Source organism: Dermochelys coriacea, chromosome 1 (genome assembly GCF_009764565.3).
Source record: "Dermochelys coriacea isolate rDerCor1 chromosome 1, rDerCor1.pri.v4, whole genome shotgun sequence".
Lineage (NCBI taxonomy): Eukaryota > Metazoa > Chordata > Testudines > Dermochelyidae > Dermochelys > Dermochelys coriacea.
In genome coordinates this window covers 58,205,691-58,228,238 of record NC_050068.2, presented here as the reverse complement: position 1 = coordinate 58,228,238, position 22,548 = coordinate 58,205,691, and the positions used below count along the sequence as shown (strand labels likewise).

Here is a 22,548-nt window from a genome sequence, read left to right as displayed (position 1 = left end):
CTACTTAGGTTCTTTACCCCATATCCCATGGCCACATTTTTTATTCCAACCTTCAAATTCTGGCCCAGGCAGCCTACCACAGGTGAAGTTAGCTCTCTGGGAAGAAGTCTGAAAACGTCATCAATATTATTTCCAGAGACCTGGTATAGCCATTGTTTACGAAATGATTTGTAAGTAGGGGGTAGTATAATTTCTGGGCATGTTCCCATCAATAAATTCTTAGGATTTTCTGCTCAAGGCTTTAATGTGATACACTATCTAGGTTACATGCAACACTATATGACAAGTTTATGCTCCTGTCCTCACGTATAAGGCCTTTATTTAATAGTCCCCTGCTTATCTCTCTACTCTCATTTCCCAGTCCTATGTGCCATCCAAGGGTATGTTTTCACTGCCAAGTTAGCTCAGATGATCAGCACCCAAGTTAGCCTACCTCTGCTGTGAGCATTCCCCACTGCAAAACCGTACCTGAATAATGCTCTCACTGTTTCTGCATTCATTCATATGTATCCGGGGTCTCATTTCCTGGCTCTTTCTGCTGAGGTGCTCTAGGATTCTTTCCCAAAGAGTGGGAGAATTTGTTTGAGAGACAAGGTGGGTAAGGTAATCTCTTTTATTGGATTAACTTCTGTTGGTGCATGAGACAAGCTTTCAAGCTACATCGAGCTCTTCTTCAGATCTGGGAAAAGTACTTTGTCTCACAGCTAAATACAAGATCAAACATAGTTTAGCATAAGGAGTTAGAATATGTGCTAAGGGACCATTCACCTTGAATGTGCTAACTATGCTAAACTATCTGTTTGATCTTGTATTTAGCTGTGAGACTCTAAGGCTATGTCTACACTAGTACTTTTGTCAGTATAATTTATGTCACTCAGGGGTGTGAAAAAAACCAGACCCCCAAGCAATGTGTTACACTGACAGAAGAACCAGTGTGGACCGCACTGTCGGTGGGAGATGCTCTCTCACTGACATAGCTACTGTCACTTGTTGGAGATGGTTTAATTATGTCAACGGGAGAGCTCTCTCCCATCAGCATAGAGCAGCTACACAAGAGATCTTACAGCAGTGCAGCTGAATCTGTACAGTGGTGCCACTGTAAACTCTCTAGTGTAGACACGGCCTGAGACCTTTCCCAGACCTGAAGAAGAGCTCTGTGTAGCCCAAAAGCTTCTCTCTCTCACCAACAGAAGTTGGTTCAATGAAAGATACTACCTCACCCAACTTGTCTAATATCCTGGGACTGACACAGCTACAATAACATTGCAAACGGAGAACTTGTTTGTCCTTCAGGGAGAATTACAGGAAGGGCATTGGAGGACTGTCAGCACTCGAGTGATTTAGCCTGCATCTTCACTGAGAAGTGGGCAGATTCAGCCTGAGTTAAAGCAGAGCTCAGGCTCTAATCTACACCCCCAGCCGAGTCAGCTATCATTGGCTGAAATCACCTTTAAACCTAGATAGCCTATGTGGATGGGGGGGTGGACGCTGGACTAAAACTCATGTAAGAGCTCAGCCTAACTGTACAGTGAAGATATATTCTAAGTACATTTGTCCTCATTGCTCCCTGTCTTTTTCCCATTCTCAGCTTCACACCTCTTCAAGCAATCCCTTTAAAGTCTTGTCTGTGCTGTTTCCCCTGGAGAATATTATGGAAAACTAGTAGGGACTGACATAAGTATCAAGAACATTAAACCTGGGCAGCTGAGGGCAGGGACATTTTAGTCAGCATGCTGAAATAGAGAAATAGGTACCTCCTTCTGGGAAGAGAGTTGTTTGGGCTTCAAAGTCATTTCTACTTCCCTCCCACAATCCATCAGCTGCTGAGAGCATTCTAAAAACAAGAGGTTCAGTCTCTGGAATTGAAGCAGCAAACAACTTAGTAACCAAGATGTTAGAGCACCCTGCAGGCTCAGGTGGGAGAAATAAGTGAAAACCTCTATCGAGGCTGGCTTTCCTCATGAAATTAGTGGTTTGAGTCAGAATCAGATGATGAAGTTATATTCATGACAGAGAATGAATGAGGAAACTTTTTAAAAATTGTACCTAAATCCTTTCATTAAGAATGACTTTCACTTAATACACTCATACCAGTGAAAGTAAATTTTGTACTTCTTTGCTTATTTTTTGCACCTCTGCCATTGCTTTACTTTATCTTCCTATTTCCCTAGTGCCTGTTGTAAAACTGAATTAGGGAAGAGAAGAGTGGATTACCAATATGCTTAGAATGATCACTGTCAAAATTACATCATATTTCATAGTGAGTAGTCTAAGTTACTCAAACTAGGGTCTGGGAATATCAGTTTTCAGCCTTGAAATGTTTTGAGATACCTAAATGTTGGGAAGGAGTGACTGAGCAAAGGGGAATTCTAACAGGAATACGCAGAATGATAAAGCTTGGGCAGATTTAGTCAAAACTTTAGAAAACCATGAGTGAGGGTGAATGGAAACTGCAGAAACTACTTTTCTCTCGTAACAACTGCATGGGGGTTTCCTACTGTGGAGACACGGTAGGCAGAGAAGTTAGTCAGTCCAAGATTAAATTCTGCAAGTTGAAATGCAAAAGTACATCAAAGTTGAGTTTTTTTTATTTATAACAACAAATTCACTGTATATTACAATAATTACAAAAATATTTTTGTATAACAGCTTATGGTCACATCACATTTTTGTTCTCAAAACACACAAGATGATCCAACATTTGAGTTCTGGCAGTAGCTAACGAAGCAGCCAACTTTTAAAATCTACACAGCTGTACACATTTTTTGTGCCTTAATAGAAAGGCTATTATCAAAAGAGTGAAGTTATTAACAAACATCCAAGGGGATTTCCCTTACAGCTTCTTTTCCAGAAACTTACTTTGTCTAATGCATAGTAAAAAAATATAGTTTACAAAAAACATAATCACTGGAAAGCAGGCAAAGCTCTCTCCGACAAAAAGTTACCACCAATTTTTGCTTGTTTTAATTGAGCACCTAGTGAATAATATCTAGATCAACAAAGAGTTCACCATTTTAAAATCACAACCCTAGATCTAAACAGGCTGTGTCTTCTCACTGCACAGTGAAGCCAACGTATCAGGCTGGTATTGCAGCTTTTGATGAACAGTGTCCAACATGCCTTCACCAGAGGAAATAAAAGTCTATTTGGTTGGGATGTTGTCCCTTTTCGATACTTAATCTGAGTCACTACTGCTGCTTGAGGAGTCTGTTGACATAACTTCTACATCATCTTCATTTTCTTTATTGTGCCCTGGAGGCTCCAACATAAAGTCATTGCTATGATTAGGAGGTAGCATGTTCATTGAGATATCACTCGACTGCCAGGGATATTGAGGGGCAAGCACATCTGAAAAATAAATACAATGCTTTGGTAGCATCATCGGAATATCAGCCTTTTAAATGGAGATGTCCATGCATCTGAAAACAGGCACAGCTGCATGTACTGTTAAAAACATTTTCAAAAGTTTTGTTTTCAATGCCAAACTATTCTCCCAATCCTCATTCTTGAATTTTTAAACAAGTTAGTTGAAACAGTTCACTTGGCAACTGAAGTCTCTTGTAAATGAGCCATTCTAACACTATAAGGCCTGATCCATCAGAGGTACTACTTTGATAGAGAAAACAGAATCCACCTTTCTCTACTGTGATCACACTAATTTAAAAATATCAAAATAATGTTTGTACAGTGCTTTATATCTTCACAGCCTGTTCAAACATTAACTAACCTTCACAAGACCGTGGAGAAAGGAGTGAATGTTATCACCTGCATTTCACCTTTCAGGACACTGGCTAAGTGACTTGCCCAAGACTTCACAGCAAGGAGTAGAACTGAATTTCTGGTTTCCAGTCCAGTATTTATACAAACACAGTTTCTCTAGAACAGCTACAATAACACTTTTGGTTTTAGATGTACCCCACCATAACAATCTTAACTTTTGAAAGCAAACTTTTCATACAAGAACCAAAAAATCTTTTAAAATCCAATATAGATGTTTTGTTCTTTAGTCAACTCCTGAAAAGGTAAAAACCACCCATCACCTAACATAACTACTCCACTGTATTCTTAGTTCAGTAGTAGTATTTTTAAACCAGAATATAGTTTAGCAATCATGGCTAAATCCAAGTAAGATCACTGTTACTGACTATTTCAATAATCAAGTATTAAGGAATGAATCCTTAATTTATACACTTAAAATACCACAGTATTTAAATTGATTTTGTCAATAAGAATTTATCTTAAGTGGTAAATATTAGTTCACCAGTTCTAGATCTGGAACTTCTAAACACATTTGTTATTTTATTGATATAGATTACAAATTAAAGAAGGGAAAAAAGTCTTCTGACCTCATACATATCTGAACTTCCCTTTCATAATTCAAGACAATATATTTGTTTTCATTGCTAAGAAAGTAGTAATTTGGTCTGAAAGTTTTCCATATTTTAGTGTGTGATTTTAAAATAATCAGTTTACTGAAATTACACAGAAATGGATTGGAAGCTGAAAGCCTACATATTTTTCCTTTCATGAGTGAAATTTTTTCCACTGGTTTGCCAATATGATCCAGTTATCTCAATTTGATTTAGCAGTGGGACAAATAAAACGGAATACATTTTCTCTTGCTTTTCTATAGCACCGAGCCAGCCTTTCAAACTGCTTACTTTGTTTAATAATCCCTTAATGCCAGGGAACGAATCCACTGCAGCATCAGCCAGAATTTTTAGTTCTGTCTTGCTATCACTGAGGGACACTTTGGAGGTGAATGAAATTCATAATTGCTATGGTTATGGCATTTTTTTATTCATTGCATAAACATCTGAATACTTCCATTACCTGGCAATCTACCTGCTGCAAGTGCATCCCCTGGCAAGTGTCCATTAACTCCATTAGTGGATGGGTTGTTCATCTGACCCAAAAGGCCACTCCTCATCTCTAAATCTGTAGGATATGGCCTGCGTGGGTCCCCTTAAAAACAAATAGTTTTTTATATGATTAAAACAAAGCGAACATCTGCAAGGTAACTATCAGCTGTTTCGTGCTAGTCTTTTTCTTAGTGCTTTCAAACAGAAAACTGTGTTGATTGTTCATATCAGCAATGGGAAGCATACCTGTTCTGTGAGAAATTAAACCCAAATATATTCTCCATTTAAATTCTTGTTTACTCAAGCTTGGCAAAAAGAAGTACATAAGAAAACTCACTGTAGTAGAAGATACATCTCTGTCTCATTGCTACTATTGGCAAGACTTCATTTCAGTTCTTGGCCTTGCTCTTTAGTTAAGTACCACATTCTGATCTGCTGCAGGAGAGCTAGGACCTATCATTGAACATTCCTTGCCTCTGGCTCCCAATAATGTCTATATAGGTTTCCACATCCCTGATGAATGTAGTGGTCTCAGAGGAATGTGAATGAAGAGACAGTCCTTAATATAACCTGGTTCTGACCATTAATGACTTTAATTAGGACCCAAGACCTTGAATTGGACCCCATAGAAAAACAGGGATTCCAATGGAGGACATACAGTACCAATTTATTAATGGAGTCCAGGAGCTGTGAGTTTTGTAGCTATTTAAAGCCACGTATAAAATTTCCCCAAAGTTTTACTCCAAGGTATTCAACAAGGAAAAAAATAAGATAGGTATTTAAGTATCTCAAGGGGAAAAAACATTTTTAATATCGGAAAGCTTTATAAAATACAAGCAAAATACCATTTGTCATGACACAAATACTAATGTGGTGTTTAACTATTGCTCCTATATATAATGAAAGGACATTTCCATGTCATGCCATCAATGGAAGAAACAACAAACTCATACAGCTTATTTGTCAAACATGAAATTTACCTGGTACCCATGTCAGAGGAGCACAAACAGCGTTGCTAGCACTAATCCTGTGGGCATATTAATTATCTCATTCAGATGAATAGCACCTGTGAAAGGGAAAAGAAGTTTACAAGGGAAATGCACCCTGATTACCATACTCTCAAGAGATTGCCTGATTGAGTAGTTTTTGATTATTTAACACTGATATTCCAAACAGAGATCAATGATGTAACATTTTAACAGAACCTCAAGAGTATCCCCAATATGCAGGCATTCCAGAGGATAGTGTCACAGTTGAGGGGAACTGCACCTGTATTTCCTCTTCATGGCCCAGAAAGGACAACCCACTCAAGGCTTCATGCTCCTCTGGCCATCACTTCTTGAGTGGAGATACCCCGGTCAGAAGGGAAAGAGATGAGTATCTCCAGGCTGAACAGTTCCCTGCCTTTACTGTATTATTCCCAGCAGAGACAGGTTGCCTAAACTGGCCTGCTGGCTTTCTTTTCAGATACTAACAACAGAGTAATTGCCCACAGTTTTAAGGTATCACGGAGTTCTTCCTATGCAATCCTATTATATTCTTGTTAAAAGTACTACAGAGAAAACAAACAACAACAAAAGAACCTACGCACATGCTAATAAGCTTACCAGAGATCACCCTAACCCAAACAAGGGCTCTGGCAGGAGCAGTCTTTTAGTACCCAACCCAAGTGGTTTCAATTCATCAGGGCTTCAGCTCAGAACAAGCACACAGCCTTATGGGGCCTCAGTAGGCCAAGTCTTTCAAATCCTTCCGTAAGGATTGAGGCCCTCCATAGACCAGAGGTCCTGTCCATCTGCTGGATCAGGAAGAAGGCTATAGCCTGTTTTAAACCAGGCTATTTATCCAAAATCCTTTCTCTGTCTGTTGGTCCCTAGAGAATCAGTTTGAATTAGTATATGTGCACCTCTCCAAGGGGTGACTCATAGGCTGATAACCAGAAGAATTGCATAGCATCCCCATCCTTCTCCGGAAAAGCTACATACCATCCACAAACAACACATACACAGTTGCCTTTTTATACAATGGATCCCAAAGGTATTAAACCTAATTCAATAAGGTTTAACCTAATTCAATAAAGTTTATCTTAATTGCAGGAAGTTTGTCCAGGACATGCAGAATACTGTCAGTCTGTCACAAATAGCTTAACAGAAGGACCTGGTTTGCATATATTGACTTTAAAAATATAGATTCAAATATCACAAAAATTAACTAAGTTTTTTCAACCTTGTGAGGTTGACTAATTTCCATGCAGTCTACTTTGTAAGTACACTGATATCTACTGATAAAAAAAGGCTATATAAGAGCTGGTAGATCTTTCATAGGAGACTTTAGTACCCATACAGAAGCTGCTTGTAGATGCTATGGCATTTTTTGTAATAGTCGAGACTTGCCCTGGTGTACTTAATAAACTTATCTCCTTTTTCTCCTACTATCATGCAGTGTACACATGCCAGATGGCAGTCACTCTCCACTCCATATATGACTACATTTCAAGCAATGTATTATAAATGATATTATAAAAAGCTATAAAATACCTTCCTACCTATTTGGTAAAAATGACTAGCTTAGCTATGCAAGTACTACAGCTGATTTTACGAGATACATAGTATATTGCCAGCAAGTCTGAGGGCAAGACACAGATTTTAGTAAGTAATATTGTTGACATTCATTTAAAAAAAAAAAAAAAAAAACCAACCAACCACCATGCTCTCCTCACCCCATCCAAAAAAAAAAAAAAAGATTAGATACAAAACTGTAGACCAGTAGATTAGGGTAAGTGCCTTGTGTGACAAACTAAGCATATAATCATATGCTTTACTACTAAAGCAAAACCAGCACAGAAATTAATACTACGGGGAATATATTTGGAGTTAGACCTTAAAACTATGATATAATGTTTCCACAACACTCACACAATACCCTTCCAAAATAAAACCCCACCACAACTCCAGCCTTTCAAAGTCCTTCATAAGATTTAGAGTTTCCAAACTGAATGGAAAACTCTTACACGCATGCAACATTTTACACTGATTTTAAGTCTTAAACTGTTACGTGATACAATTAAAAGAATCAGCCTACATGCTTACATAGAACTCTAGATAAATTACTTGAAGCTAGATTTTCAAAGCCTCAGATAGTGTAATTAAACTATTGATACTCACCCTTTCTTGCTTTTTCTATTGATTTTAGTTTTTCCTTTGCTTGATAAACAGCTGTTGCCTAGTATCTTAAAGAAAAATTATTCTTCAATTGCTTCATTAATTGTAACCTTGAGCTCAGTTAAAGAGGCCCTGTGAATTTGTCCACTTATCTATTAAAAATTGCCTCTAAAATAAAGATCAGATCAACATCTTATTATTACGTGATGTTTTCAAAGTATAACCAGTGTTTAAATAACTTATATGCAAGCACATAGCACAGTAATGCCTCTAGAATGTCAGATAAATTAAATAGCTACCATCCTCTCTCAGTTGTGATGCACTAGATATCCGGGAAGGGCTCCTATTGCTTTCACTAGTCCAAATTGCTCAAGGGTTGCCTATTTTTCTCAAGGTATTAGGCCAAAATGCGAAGTCCAATATTCATCTGTTCTTTCTTATTCTTTCCTCATTTAATCAGCACCCGTCTTCAGTGGTTTGATTTTCCACACTTAACCTATTATTTACAATAGGTGTTATTTTCACTACAAATCTTTCAAATAGTAAAAACAGACTGGGTGGGGTATAAAATTATTATGAAGGAAGAGTAATACAGGTTGGATGAAAATTACCATTACAGCCTTTCCAAAAAGTAACTTTAACTCTGGCTACTGAAAGTGTAATTTCCAAGCTTTCAAGAAGAATTTATTTCATTTAATCGTCTTAAACTAAAAATTGCGTTTTTTCCAGAACTGAGTGTTAGGAACAACCACCCTTATTTCCCTCTCAACCAGCAACTCCCAAAAGCCAACACTTCACCTATAGACTTACCAGTATATGTTCTGCTTCTTTCAGTTGTTTCTGTAGCTGCTGAATATCACTGTCCCTCTTTTCAACTACTTTTTCTAATAGCTGCATTTCATGATGAATTTTCCCCTGATCAAGTGCCAGTTTCATTAATTCCTGAAACTCTCCATCTCTCTGAATCAGCAACTCCAGAATCTGTCAGATAAAGTATTTATGTAACTTATTTAGCTTGATTAATTACAAAATCCACAGCTGCACCCTGAAGAGGAATCCAACTGTAGGAGGGACAGCAGAAGTCAGATTTGGGGTATTCACATTGATTTTGTTGTATTCTCCAAAATAAAACATATTTAAATAAAATGAAGTTTCCAATTCTTCTACTTGGGAAGATAACCTACAATTCAGATAGTCCAAATTGCAACTTGAGGGTAGGTCAAGTATGACATGTGCTAACAAGTACATAATAAGGTATTTATTTGTACCAAAGCTGGTGTGCTGGAGGATTTTATTGATGAATGCAAACAAGAACTTTCCACTCATCTGTCAAGGAAAATACAAGTTTCAATATTAAATTTGAACATGCAGATATGAAAAGTATGTGTGTTTCTTGGATTCCAGAGAAGCTTGGCTCTCAATTTAGCAAAATTAGGGCACCCCAACCCATGCAAATGATGGACTTATCTTGTTGGGACTGCTACCAAACACATGGAAACAAGAGTACCAAGAAAGATGCCAATTCTCCTCATTCATCTAATAAATCATTAATTCTTAATACTAGTTATGATCATTTCAGCCCCAGCTTTGTTAATTATGCCACTGCTGAATATATGAGACACAGCCCTGTACATACAAGCCCATAGCCCCATAGTATTAACTAGAACATCCTAAATGTACAATATTCCTTAGAAAAAATATTTTACCTCTAGCAAACTGACATAGCAGTCAAAGTGAAGCTGCCAATTCTAGACATTTACATTTTAAAAAAGGTGTATTAAGTAGAAGAGCAGACTGAAACAGTTTGCGCCAAGCAAATCACTTTTAAAAGTGGCAGAATCTGTTTTATGCAGTAAAATCTCTGCTGATCTGGAATGTTCTTATTTCATCACTACTAGCACAACTCTGAGTAGGTTTCACACATATGTAGATTAATGCTTCCTAAACCAAAACTAGCAAAGGTAATACATTTATTTTTGTCCAAAACCATAAGGTTTATTTTAGAAGTACAAGGAAGTGCCACATGAAAATAATGGTTCTTTTGGGTGGACTAGGGAAGTCCTTGACTTATGCTACATCAAGCCCACATTTCTTCCAGAGCCTCTCAACAGTGTTCTTACAGTTAGCATGAGCACTGTGCCTATTCCCAAGGACAGATTCCTGTACTACCTCCCTGGCACTCCAAATGTTGCTGATTCAGAAGCTGAGATTTAGACCTCTGATTCCTTGTGCCACTCTAGACTGACTAAGTACTTCTGTTGCCAACAAAGAAAGTAGGAAGTTTCTGGTGAACGGTAAGAATGACCCACTGTGTTGTGTGATTATGAAAGGGAACCAAGCTTCCTTTACTATGGGCACTGACTGGCTAAAGCTAGATGCCCATTAGTAGGCTGTTTTAACACAAGCAGCTCAAGCTTGCACTAACTCCCAGCAGTGCACAGCCATAGACTCATTACTAAAAAAGGTTTACAACCAAACTATAAGTTACTACACCCTCAAATGTAACATGGTACGACTAGCCCTCTCGCTAAATATGCTGTAACTCAGAGCCATCTTCCTCGGTTTTCAGAAGGGTTACTTCGCAAGACATGGTAGTGAGGGCATTTCACAGCGGGGACATTGGTCTCATCTAAAGCATAGCTGTAATCCACAAACTACACAGAAGTATCCCCTTAGTCAATGTATGTTCTTTGCAAATCCTCTTGCTGTGTCTGTTTACTCTTTTGATAAAATCTTTACTTCTGTTCAGCACCACAGAGCCAATGCAATGGAGTCTATTCTCCTTCATGCATCTACACAATTTTCAGTTAAACTCTGCTTACAAAATCTTTATTACAGGCAAGGATGTACAATGCTTAGAGAACACAGCTTAATTTTTCAGAGCACAAATTGGATTAACAGCATCTCCCATTACAAATTCATCTTTGGATTTGTAAGAGTAAAAGTTTGATGTGGAGGCTATTGTGAAAGAATAAGTTACAGTAGATAATAAGGGAAAGATTAATTGTACGCAAATTACTGAAACTAGTACTACATGTATTCATGTATTTAATCTTTGCCGTTTTCAATCTCGATGCCCCCTTGGAGAAAAATCTTCTGATACTATCAGCTATCTTAGGTGGCCTGTTTTAAGTGGCCAGGAAAGGAAAGGTATAATTAATTAAGTCTCCTTCCTCTATGTACCAGGGGTTTATTTCCATAAAGATATCAAATAATTGGAAGTCCATCACACACAAAATTCAACCCTCAAACCGCAGAGGGAGAGAACTGGCTGAGATTTTGACAAAATGCCAGACCAAGAGTGAATTAAGATCATCGGGACTAAGGATCACAAAAGGAAATAGTCTGGCTACAATTTTCTTCAGAACTCTACAGATCAGCACTTGACAAGCCATCTAGTAAACTCCTTAGTCAGAATATTTATGCTGCTTGCCACCAGTGCTCAAGGCACATGCAGGGTTTAAGGAGTGTACATGGACTGGGACAGGGGTTGGCAAGAAGCTGGCTTCAGCCCTTGAAGTATTTACATGCACAGTAGAAGACTGAATCAAACCTTGGAAAAGCAAAATACTGAAGAGTTTGTTAAACCACTGCTCTCACATTTCATAGGATTTCAATCCTATTGAGCACAACTAGCATTTACAAACTCAGGGCAAAGTACTTGGCTCTCTGGGTGTGGGAGAGAAGGGGCAATTGTCACTAACTTCCCTGGAAGCAGGATTGGGCCCTCACCGCTAAACTTTTCAAATATTAGTGTTGCTAAAAATTTCATACCAGTTATCCTGAATGCTAGGCTAGGTAAGGAGAAAAAGGCTGAATATGAAAGTTAACTACCTAGACAAATATTTAAGAAAATGTGTTTACCTGGCTCTCCTCTCCTGGTTGTGGGAGTTTCTGGTTTCTTGAAATTGCCAAAATTTCAATCAGTTCCCTGAAATGAAATTTGCATTTTTAAACAATATTCTAAACTACTGTTTAGAAATTAGGTGAGCTTGTCCCCAATGAGTTTCAAAAGTATACTAGTGACACTGTATTTTTATTAGGATTGTTGATTAATCGCAGTTAACTCAGGCTATTAACTGAAAAAAATGAATCACGATTTAAAAAATGAAGCACGATTAATCGCACTTTTAATCTCACTGTTAATACCAATTGAATACCAACTGAAACGTATTAAATATTTGTGGATGAAACATTTTCAAATATATTGATCTGAATTACAACACAGAATACAAAGTGTACAGTGCTCACTTTATATTATTATTATTTTAAAACAAATATTTGCACTATAAAAATGATAAATAGTATTTTTCAATTCACCTCATACAAGTACTGAAGTACAATCTCTTTATTGTGAAAGTGGAGCGGTTTAACAACAGGCTGAGCAAGTGCAGAATGACTGTTGAGTGTGCTTTTCGGCATTTAAAGGCCCGCTGGTGCTGCCTATATGGGAGGCTGGAGCTGGCCGATGAAAATATTCCTATGCTTATAGCCGCATGCTATATGCTGGACTTCTGAGGCTCAGTGCCTGGAGGCTGAATTTGAACAGCCAGAGACCAGGGCTATTAGAAGGGCACAGTGCAGGGCCATAAGGATCAGGGATGCCTTGAGGTAGCAGTTTGAAGCTGAAAGACACTAATATTTGTTGCTATGCTCGGGATTGCAGTGCTTGTGCTACGCGGTGATTGTGATTGGTGCAGATGATGCACATGAAGGTTTAAGAAAATTGCCTGTTGCTTTGCAGGGCTCCGTTTGCTTTCAATTAATGGAATAAACCAAAACAATTCTTTTATTAAAAAACAACAACAGGAGGAGAGACACAAACAAAAAAAACCACATCAGCACGGGGGTGTGTGTGAGAGGAGGTGCGGTCCCGGGACAGTTAAAGATTTGTATATGTACAGGTATCATATGCAACCTTGTCCTCTGGAATACAGTGCAGCGGCTACTGTACTTCAGCAGGGCTAAACTGCAGCGGGACGGGTGTTGAGTGCAGTGGGTACTGGGAGTCCGCAGGGCTGGACTGTGACGGGGCAGTAGTGGAATGCAGCGGGTACAGACTGAAGCCAGGAGGTTGATAAGAGTGTGTTGGCGGTGTCTGGGGGCTGCATGGGAGAGTTTTGCCCCAGTGGCTGCAGGGGAGGGCGGGCACAGAGCTGCTCAGTTCAAAGAGCTAATATTGCCTGGAGTATGTCTGCTTGGCGCTCCATAACCTTTAAGAGCCGCTTTGTGGCTTCGTTCTGGCGCACCGCATTCTCCTTTCGGTCCCTCTTCTCACTGTCCCGCCACTCCTTCAATTCTTGTTTTTCGGCCGTGGAGTGCATCATGACATCACGCAGAAAGTCCTCTTTAGTTCTTTGTGGCCGCTTTCTAATTCTGCGCAGCCATTCAGCTATCCCCACATTTTCACCGGCTTTGTTCACTATGGAATATGTCTTGCTGCTGAGGGTGAGCAGGGAATCAAGGGAGAGTCTTCTCCAAGACTGTGGCTTCTGCCCTGGCCCTTATGCAGCTTGCCTGTGTGCAGCAATGGTCCCCCCACACCACCTCCTCCCCAAGAACGCGGGAAAGTTACCTTTAATGGGTCAAGAAACAAAGCAGCTCTGCCAAAGAACCTGCGGCAGCAGATTGCCTAGTATCTCCATAAGACTGTCGTGGAGATCTCCGAGGCAGATTCCCGTGAAGTGAGGGAGTCAATCAACACCCTGTTCCGCCGCTCACACTAGGCATGTGGTGGTATGTGCATCATACAGACACAAGCCTGCTTTCTGCAGCCCTCCTGCCCCCACAACTCACTTCAGCAATTCCAAAAATCAAAGCCACTTATCAGGGGCCTTCTCTCCTGTTTGTGCTTTGCCAAACTCCAACAGCTGTGACTAGCCTCCTCCAGGATAGAGAAGAGCTCCTGGCTGCATCATCTCTGACCTCCAAGACATCCTCTGCCTCTGGGTCCCCATCCCGCTCCACATCCTCAGCCAAGATTTCCTCCTCCTGGCTCCATCCACTCTTGACTGGCACGCAAGCCACCGAAATATCCACAGTGGCCTTCGCAGAGGAGGTGGGTCGCCACTGAGTATCGCGTCCAGCGATTTGTAGAACCGGCAGCTCGTGGGCACAGCCCTGGAGTGGTTTGCCTCCCGTGCCTTGTGGTAGGTGTTCCACAGCTCCTTCACTTTGATCCTGCACTGCTGTGTCCCCCAGTCATGGCCCCTTTCTGTCATGCATCGTGAAATCTGTCTGTAGGTATCATAATTCCTATGGCTGGAGCATAGCTGGGACTCTGGACAGCTTCCTCTCCACAAATGCTGATGAGGTTCCAGCAGCTCAGCATTGCTTCAAATGGGGGATCGCCTGGTCCATGGAGCAGGCATGGTCACCTGGAAAGATGCGCTGAGACCACTGCATGCGTCACTGAGCAAACAGGAAGGGGACTTTCAACATTCCCAAGGAATTTAAGGGGTGGGGCTCACAGTTGGTCACCTGACGGCAGGACAGTAGAGTTCAAACAGATGACCAGAGAAGCGAGAACAGGCATTGTGAGACACCTCCTGGAGGCCAACTGCAGCGGTGTAATTGACCAGGATGTATACAATGGCACTGCAGCGCTGTAGCCCCAGTGCAGAAAGCTCTACGCCTCTCATCGGGGTGTTTTTTTTTCTTTATAGTGCTACAACTCTGCGCATTTTCTGCCACTAAGTGGCTTGGTAGCGTGTACATCTCGGGAATTACAGTGCAGAAAGCTGCTTTACTGCGCAGAAACTTGCCAGCGTAAACAAGGCCTAAGTCTCCCAATCCAGACAGACCCCTTTCCAATCAAATCAGCTCTTCCATTACTGAGTATTAAATATTGACAGTGGAATTCTATAGGAAAATGTTACAAGATCTGTGGCGTTGTCATGTGGAGGGATTTTTTTTTTTGTATTTTGTTTATTTTGGCTCTCATGTTATATTTCAATACGAGACTTCAACGCAAGACAAAGATGACCATTTAACTTCTCTTCCTTCACTGCTGCTGTTCCAAGTTTCATAGAAACCCAACACAAATCATGCAAGTCACAGGAGTTCAGCTCTTTTAACCAGGCAGCCACATGAATAATTTTATAAAGAATAGCAGTGTGTGTATATCTACATCTATCTATAAACAAAATACTATCTCAAATTCAAAATTTGCACTCATTCCTATAGTACATCTTTTCAAAGAGAAAAATCAGAAAAGACCAACATATTGAGCAACTTTGAAGTTAGATGGTAGCTGGATGTTTCCGGTAAAATAATCAGCAGCATGTTTAACAACGTTTGTATTTAAGGTGAAGTCCAGGTTTACTGGCTCTCTATTTTTCATATCAAGGTGCTCAGTCTGCGACTACCCCTTCTACACACTCAACCTAAATTCAGGGTCAAACTGATGTGCGAGAAGAAAGGTTCTGTCAGTCAAATCTGTGCAATTCCATTTTCTTAATGAATTTACCAAGTGTGTTGATGGAAACTTTTAAGAGCTTTCCTGGGTAACCTGAAAGGAGGCTAACTTCTATATTATTATATATCCTACCTCCAAAGGATTTGCATAGGGTAAGTCAACACAGAACTTGGCAATAAAGTTTTTCTTATACAAACTGTACCAAAACCAAAAAGTTCAATAAACTGAACAAAAAATTGACCCTCATCTTCTCTCAGATCCATGTAGAAAGTTTGTCAGTCTATTCTGTGAATAAATCCCTTGAATGAATGTTGTCACCTTTACTTAACAAAAAGAAATGTGTAAGATGAAGAACTGGTAACATTACATTTCCAGTAAAAAAAAAAAAAAAAAAGAAGACTCTAGTGACTGACTCTCCTGATTATTTGAACTGAATTCAAAAAATCAGAAATCAGCTTATTTATAAAAATAAAGGATATACTCAAAGAACTAGTAGCTCTGAATGGCTGAAAGAACAAACATATTTTATGCTTCAGCCCCTCACACTGCAGCAGATCAATGGTCGTATATAAAAGGCAGGTAGAACGGACACTGAAAGGCTGAGTAACTAATTGGATGGCATACTAGCAGGAGATGTTATAGGTCCATGTCTCACTAAATGGAAGATGAATCCTATTTGCAAGTGTTTTTAACTCCAAGCCACGTTACAAGGACTCCATCTGTTCCTAGGTGGCAGAGAAGGTGTCCTAATCTGATTTACTATGCTACTTCGAGAGATGGAAGCCTTTCAAAAATACATTAAGAGGCACATATGAATTCATTAAAATAAAATTAAATTAAATTAAAAAAAAAAGGTTAATAGAAGGAAAATAACCACCACCAGGGTACCCAAAATCATGGCACAGGAGCATCTCAAGAGAGAAGAATCCTATTACCAATTTGTTAAAAAGCTCAGTGATGACGACAACATGTTAAGGAGAAACAAACATTCTTGTGGTTCCTGGAAAAGGACAGAGGAGCAGTTTCTAAATGTCACTAACAAAACCTGCTGAACAGAGAAAATGGGAGAGCTATTTTAAAGATTCTGAGCTTCTAGAGAAAAGCTTAAGTAAATTCTCTATTTGCATGGATAAATACTTGTCATCACATGTGAAATGTTACCTTCATTGGGCCAAGCAAGAACCTGTATATAAAATGATGAGAGTCAGATAAATCCAGATGCTAAAAAATTTACATTTAGATTGAAATTAACACAATACACAACACCTGAAGCTCCTTATGAAGCGTGTGCAGACATATCAAATTTGGGTACTAACAGAAATCCTGCAGGACACAGACAAAGGCCAGAGACAGTCCAATGTCCAGACAAACCAGAAGCAGGACCTCAAGAGATGTGAGCAAGAAGCTATATTGACAAGTGGTGATAGGCTCAGAACAGAGAAGCAAGGGAAGTAATAAGACCAGAAAAAGTACCATATGCAATGATTCTCGCACTAGCGCTACCCTTAATTTTACACCAAATAGGGAACTGCAAGACAGAATTACAGCTGTACAATCCCCATAGGAACAGAACTATAAATACCAACTGAGAGTAAGCAAGAGATACTTTAAGATTAAGATCCATTCAAAACTATTCACCATTACAGAGGCAGGACAGTACCATTTCTGAGGGCCATAGCCAAAAGATTATTACAACAGACCTATGGAGGATCAGGGGAAAAACAAGGCATGGGCTCTATATCTCAGCTTTCTTCAGAGAAGAGAGAACAAACAGCAACCAGGCTCCAAAAATTTTCAAATTCGTCATCTTAAAGAACAACTGAGGAAGAGAAGGAATCAATAGACTCTGTACTATTGTTAGTATGAACAAGCTTAAACTGAGAAGAAATAATAGACTGGGGCAGTATTTCTAGTACAACTATTCTAAACTAATAGTGACAGACAATATCGTCCTTCCGAAAGTAATGGGAGCTCTTCAGTTAAACAATTTCATGTTCAGATACACATTATTTCAGAACCAGTTGGTAACACTTCTTGGGCTTTCAGCAGGTTTAGCGAACCCTAGTCCAGTCACTCTAAGGGTATATCTCATTGCCCACATTACTGCGCAGCAGCGCTGTGATGTGGGCAGCGTAGACATGCTTTATCGCCGGGGAGAGCTCTCCCAGCGATAAAAAAAAACACCCCGAACGAGCAGGGTAGCTTTATACTGGTGTGTTTAAGTGCGAAAACTTTTGTCGCCTCAGGGGGTTTTTTTTCACACTCCTGCATGACTAAAGTTTTAGCACTGAAAGTGGCAACCATAGACACAGCCTAAGGTCTACTCTTCAGCAGATGACCGAGTAAGATTTTCACGAGGACCACACACTCTACGGTGCCACAAGTACTCCTTTTCTTTTTACAATTCTATTTGGAAATGATCCGGGCTGCAGCTCACACTTATGAGATGTCAATTCAGATGTAAATAACTTACAACACAGTTAAGTTAACAGTGAACTAAATGAACCCTCAATTAGCAATAGATAGGATGAAAATGTCAGCAATGACACAAATGAAGAAGAACCCAACCTTTCATCAACAGTAAAAGAAATCACGAGAGTCAGTTTGACACTCAGTACCTCAAAGAGCACCCTGGAATTCCATATTCACCACTGTTATATGATATAATACGTTTTGTACAATGCATGGCTTTTTGAGGTATGTAAAAAGTCTTGATCTGTTGAACATTAATATCCTGTTGAATTTTATGTTCTATCATTGTATGTGAAGTTATGAAGTATTGCTATATGCTTGTTACTGAAGTATGTGGTAACTGAAAACTCTCACAGCTAATCTTTCAGTGGCAACAAAGGAGCAATTAACACTGACAAGACAGATTTGCATGAGGCCAGCCAGATGTGTTGATGGCCCATCAGAGACACCTCAGAGAGTGTATGTACACAATGCGGGCTACCTAACCCCCACAGCACAGAAAGGATCCTTCTAGCACAGGGGTAGGCAACTTGTGGTCTGAGGGCCACATCTGGGTATATATTGTAAAGGCTAGGTGGCCAGAATGCTCACAAAATGGGGGGTTGGGGCGTGGGAGGGGGTGAGGGCTCTGGGGTGGGGCCAGAAATGAGGAGTTCAGGGGGTGGGAGGGGGCTCTAGACTGGGGTAGGGGTTGGGGTGTGGGGGGGAAGGGGGAGGCTCAAGATGGGGGTGCAGGCTCTGGGGTGGAGCTGGGGATGAGGGATTTGGGGTGCAGGAGGGTGCTCTGGACTGAGACAGAGGGTTCGGAGCCAGAAGTGGATCAAGGCTGGGGCAGGGTTGGGGTGCCAGACTCCATGCAACACTTACTGGAAGCAGCACATGTCCGCGCTCCGCTCCCCACGCAGCGGCGCAGCCAGCAGCTCTGTCCGCTGCCTCATCGGCAGGCACCACCCCTGCAGCTCCCATTGGCCACAGTTCCCGGCCAATGGGAGCTGCGGGGGCAACACTTGGGGGGGGCTGCATGTGGAGCCCCTTGGCCCTGGCTGCCCTATGTGTAGGAGCTGGAGGGGGACATGCCACTACTTCCGGGGAGCCACGCAGAACGCCCCCGACCCCGCTCCCCAGCAGGAGCTCAAGAGCTGGATTAAATGATCTGGCAGGCCGGACGTGGCCTGTGGGCCGTAGTTTGCCCACCCCTGTTCTAGCACCTGGTGAGAAAGTAATAAATGAGGCATCAATGACATCACCATTTGGGCCTTTCTCCACCCCCATCTCAACACCTGGAAGATTCTTTAGAAGACAAAGACTTTGAACTGAGGAGACTGGTCTCAGGCTGAGAAGCAAATTCAGGCTATGTATTAAGAACTGTAAACTGCCTGGAACATCCAGTGGGATGATAAAGCTGTTTAATTCAAATCTCGCTTAGTCTGTTAAAGTTAGAATTTAGATTTGTGATTCTATTTTATTTCTTATGTAACCAACATTGACCTCTGTGCCTAACACTTAAAATCTATCTTTCTATAAGTAATAAACAGTTTTATCCTTATCAGTGACTTGTCTAAAGTGCTTGGGGAATCTGCTCAGATTACAAAGGCTGGTGCATGTCCACTATTTGCTGGGGGTTGGGGAGGATTTGCTGGTGTCTCTCTCTCTGTATAATTCATGAGTGGCTTATAGACCATTCATGCAATTTAGCTGGGTGTTTCTGCATGTTGTTGGCTCAGTGATCACAGCTTGTCACTTTGCACACTATTGTAAGAGACAGTCCAGAGAGGAGAATTAGAGGCACAGCAGTCCCGACTGTATCCCGGGGGTATGTCACAGTCAGTTTTAAGATATACAAATTTTGACTGGAAATGTAATGATGTCAGTTTTGTTTAACAAAAAGAAACATGCAAGAACTGGCAACATTCATTCAAAGAATTTAACCACAGAACTGAATCTTTCTACATGGATCTACAGGAAAACAGAAGTCAAGAAGGCAGTAATGTGTAGCATTTGCATCAATTCATATGAACCAGGGCTCAGACTAAAGCAGTTACCTTGCACATGAGCATTTCACATTCATTGTATCAATCACTGGCAGATTTAAAACTCCACTTTGCCTATTTGTCATCAACCTGAATTTGAATTTCCACACAGTTTCCAACAGATAAATATTAGCTCTATTCAGATTCTGACTTTATATTGTTTTCGAGAACCATTGTGCCCTAGTGATAAACAACAAGATGAATCATAATTTGGATAATATTTTTTTAAAAAGCAACTTAAATTTAGTTTACATTTTTAAAAGAGTGTGACTAATTACTCTGTAATTACATCTTTACAGAACCTAATCATTATCTGATCTTGGTAGGAATAATTTTTAAATGTTTAATATAACTTTTTCATAAAAGTTATGAGGGAATAATTAAAGTTAAGCAGACTGGCAATTTCTGTATAATAGTTCCCTGTAGACTGATCCTACAATCTGATCCATGTTGGCAGACCCTTATTTCCATAAAGTGTGCAGCTGTCGGCATGGGTTTCACATGGCTGCTAGGATGTGCCCAGAGTGATCACAGATTGCAGCATGGAGGCCTTGTTACTTCAAATAAATGTATGCAGGAAGTGAACAAGTTCAGAACAGTTTGTCTTGATTAAAAAAAAAAAAAGTATCTCCCACTTGCAAAGTCTGCTAAATTATTTTGAAACAATTATCTCAGGTCAAATTTTGCCCCAAATTTAGGTTTTGTAAAAGCAAGCATTTATAGAACCGGAGGCCAAAATAAATAATTAAATACAAAATGGAAAGCATCATTTTATAAAAGGACATTCCCTGTAACATTTGCAACCCAAATATTGTGGCAGAACATGATAATCTGAAAAAGAAACTGAAACTGACTAAAAACAAAAGTGAAACTGACTAAAAACAGTGTATTTTCATACCCCCTAGCAACTGAGAAAAATACAAAGGTTAAACCATCCACCTAAATAGGAAAATACATTAGGTTACCAACTTACTTTGAGGCAGCAATCTATAGAAAGCCCCTGCTTCTCTGGAAGGAAAGAGACTAAATCAAAGGACACTACTTGCAACCCTTTGGCATCAGCAAACTTTCAATTAATAATTAATGTCTCAAGAAGTGGGGAAAATTTCTGTGGCATGGAAGAGGGATGTGGATAGAAGAAAAATAAAGAACGCCAAGAGTATGACTGAATGAATCCGATGAAGTGAGCTGTAGCTCATGAAAGCTTATGCTCAAATAAATTTGTTAGTCTCTTAGGTGCCACAAGTACTCCTTTTCTTTTTATGGGTATGTGGGTGTGTTAATGGAGGAAAGAGCTGCTGAGAGTTAGTTTCAAATTGTACTTCATTAAGTACGCTAGGGAAACTTTAATGCACACCAGAAGGATCTACACAGACCAATTAATGTGCACACTACCCCAACGAATAGACAAGCCATAGAAAAGCAATACAGAAAATAAGGTGCAGTTGTATAGTGAACACTAAAACAAAACAAAAAAAGAGGCTTTGGACAAGGATCAACAAAACAGACAAGATTTTTTTTTTTTAAATGTTTGTTCTATCCCTTCCTCTCAGTCTTTAGTGGTCTACATGTTGTCTGAAAGAATGAGGAGTACCTGTGGCACCTTAGAGACTAACAAATTTATTAGAGCATAAGCTTTCGTGGGCTAAAACCCACTTCATCAGATGCATGCAGACTGATAAAGTGGGCTTTAGCCCACAAAAGCTTATGCTCTAATAAATGTGTTAGTCTCTAAGGTGCCACAAGTCCTCCTCGTTCTTTCTGCTGATACGGACCAACAGGGCTACCACTCTGAAACCTGTCTACACGTTGTCTATATATCTTAAGAGCTACAGACCAAAGAAATGTCTTATACGCCTGTAAAGTGTCTAACGTACTTTGGAGTATTCTGTGAGCAACACACGTTTAAAAATTTCATTTTGAATTATCCATCTTCGTAGTCATTCGGGTAATAACATGTCCTTATTACATCCCCCCCCCCCCCACGAGTCCTGCTTTAACGTTTGTTTTCATACAGACGGTCACGGGACACTGACCTGATTCGATGTAGACCTGACAGAGAATTCTGCACGTTAGTTTTACACGCAGGAAGGAGATTGTTTTAAAAACCCAACATTTCAAGACCATGCCGGGGAAAGGGATTTCAGCTGCTCGCAGCCCGCCCTCGGGGCAGAGCCCCCCCCCCCCATCCCTGGGGCACGTCTGGCCCGGCGGGCAGGGGCTCCCCCCATCCCATCCCCGGGGCAACCCCCCCACCACCTCCATCTGCACGGGGGCCTCTCGGCGTTGCCCCGCCATACAGGAACCGCCGGCTCCTCCGCGCGGCGGCGGCGGCGGCGGCACGACTCGGGCCGGGGCTCGCGGAGGGCGGCGCGCGGCTACCTGGCCAGCAGCTCCAGATCCTCCAGCGCCGCCAGCAGCCTGTCCCGCGTGCTGCTCCGCTCCCCGCCCGCCGCCATCGCCGCGCCCCAGCAGCCACCCGCCGCGGCCGGCAGCAGCGAGAGGGCAGCGGGCCCCGCACCGAACGGCAGAGGCCGCCCACAGCGCCATCCGGCGGCGGAGGTCTGAACCGCAGCGCCTGCCCTGGGGCTTCCGCGCCTCCTGCG

General features: G+C 40.9%; 1 protein-coding gene and 1 long non-coding RNA gene across 2 annotated transcripts in view; one reads left to right on the top strand and one right to left on the bottom strand.

The window, feature by feature from the left end:
- Positions 1 to 8,836, top strand: part of LOC122457949 — a 20,389-nt gene extending 11,553 nt beyond the window's left edge. The window contains exon 3 of the long non-coding RNA XR_006277739.1: positions 7,389 to 8,836. This is a non-coding gene — a long non-coding RNA (uncharacterized LOC122457949). The remainder of the gene's footprint in view (positions 1 to 7,388) is intronic.
- MED4 (mediator complex subunit 4) lies at positions 2,562 to 22,548 on the bottom strand. The gene is given in 8 exon segments (XM_038387333.2): positions 2,562 to 3,348; positions 4,834 to 4,965; positions 5,843 to 5,902; positions 5,905 to 5,928; positions 8,027 to 8,084; positions 8,834 to 9,004; positions 11,888 to 11,954; positions 22,325 to 22,548. Coding segments are annotated over 8 exon segments (762 nt in total). The 5' UTR covers positions 22,402 to 22,548; the 3' UTR covers positions 2,562 to 3,175.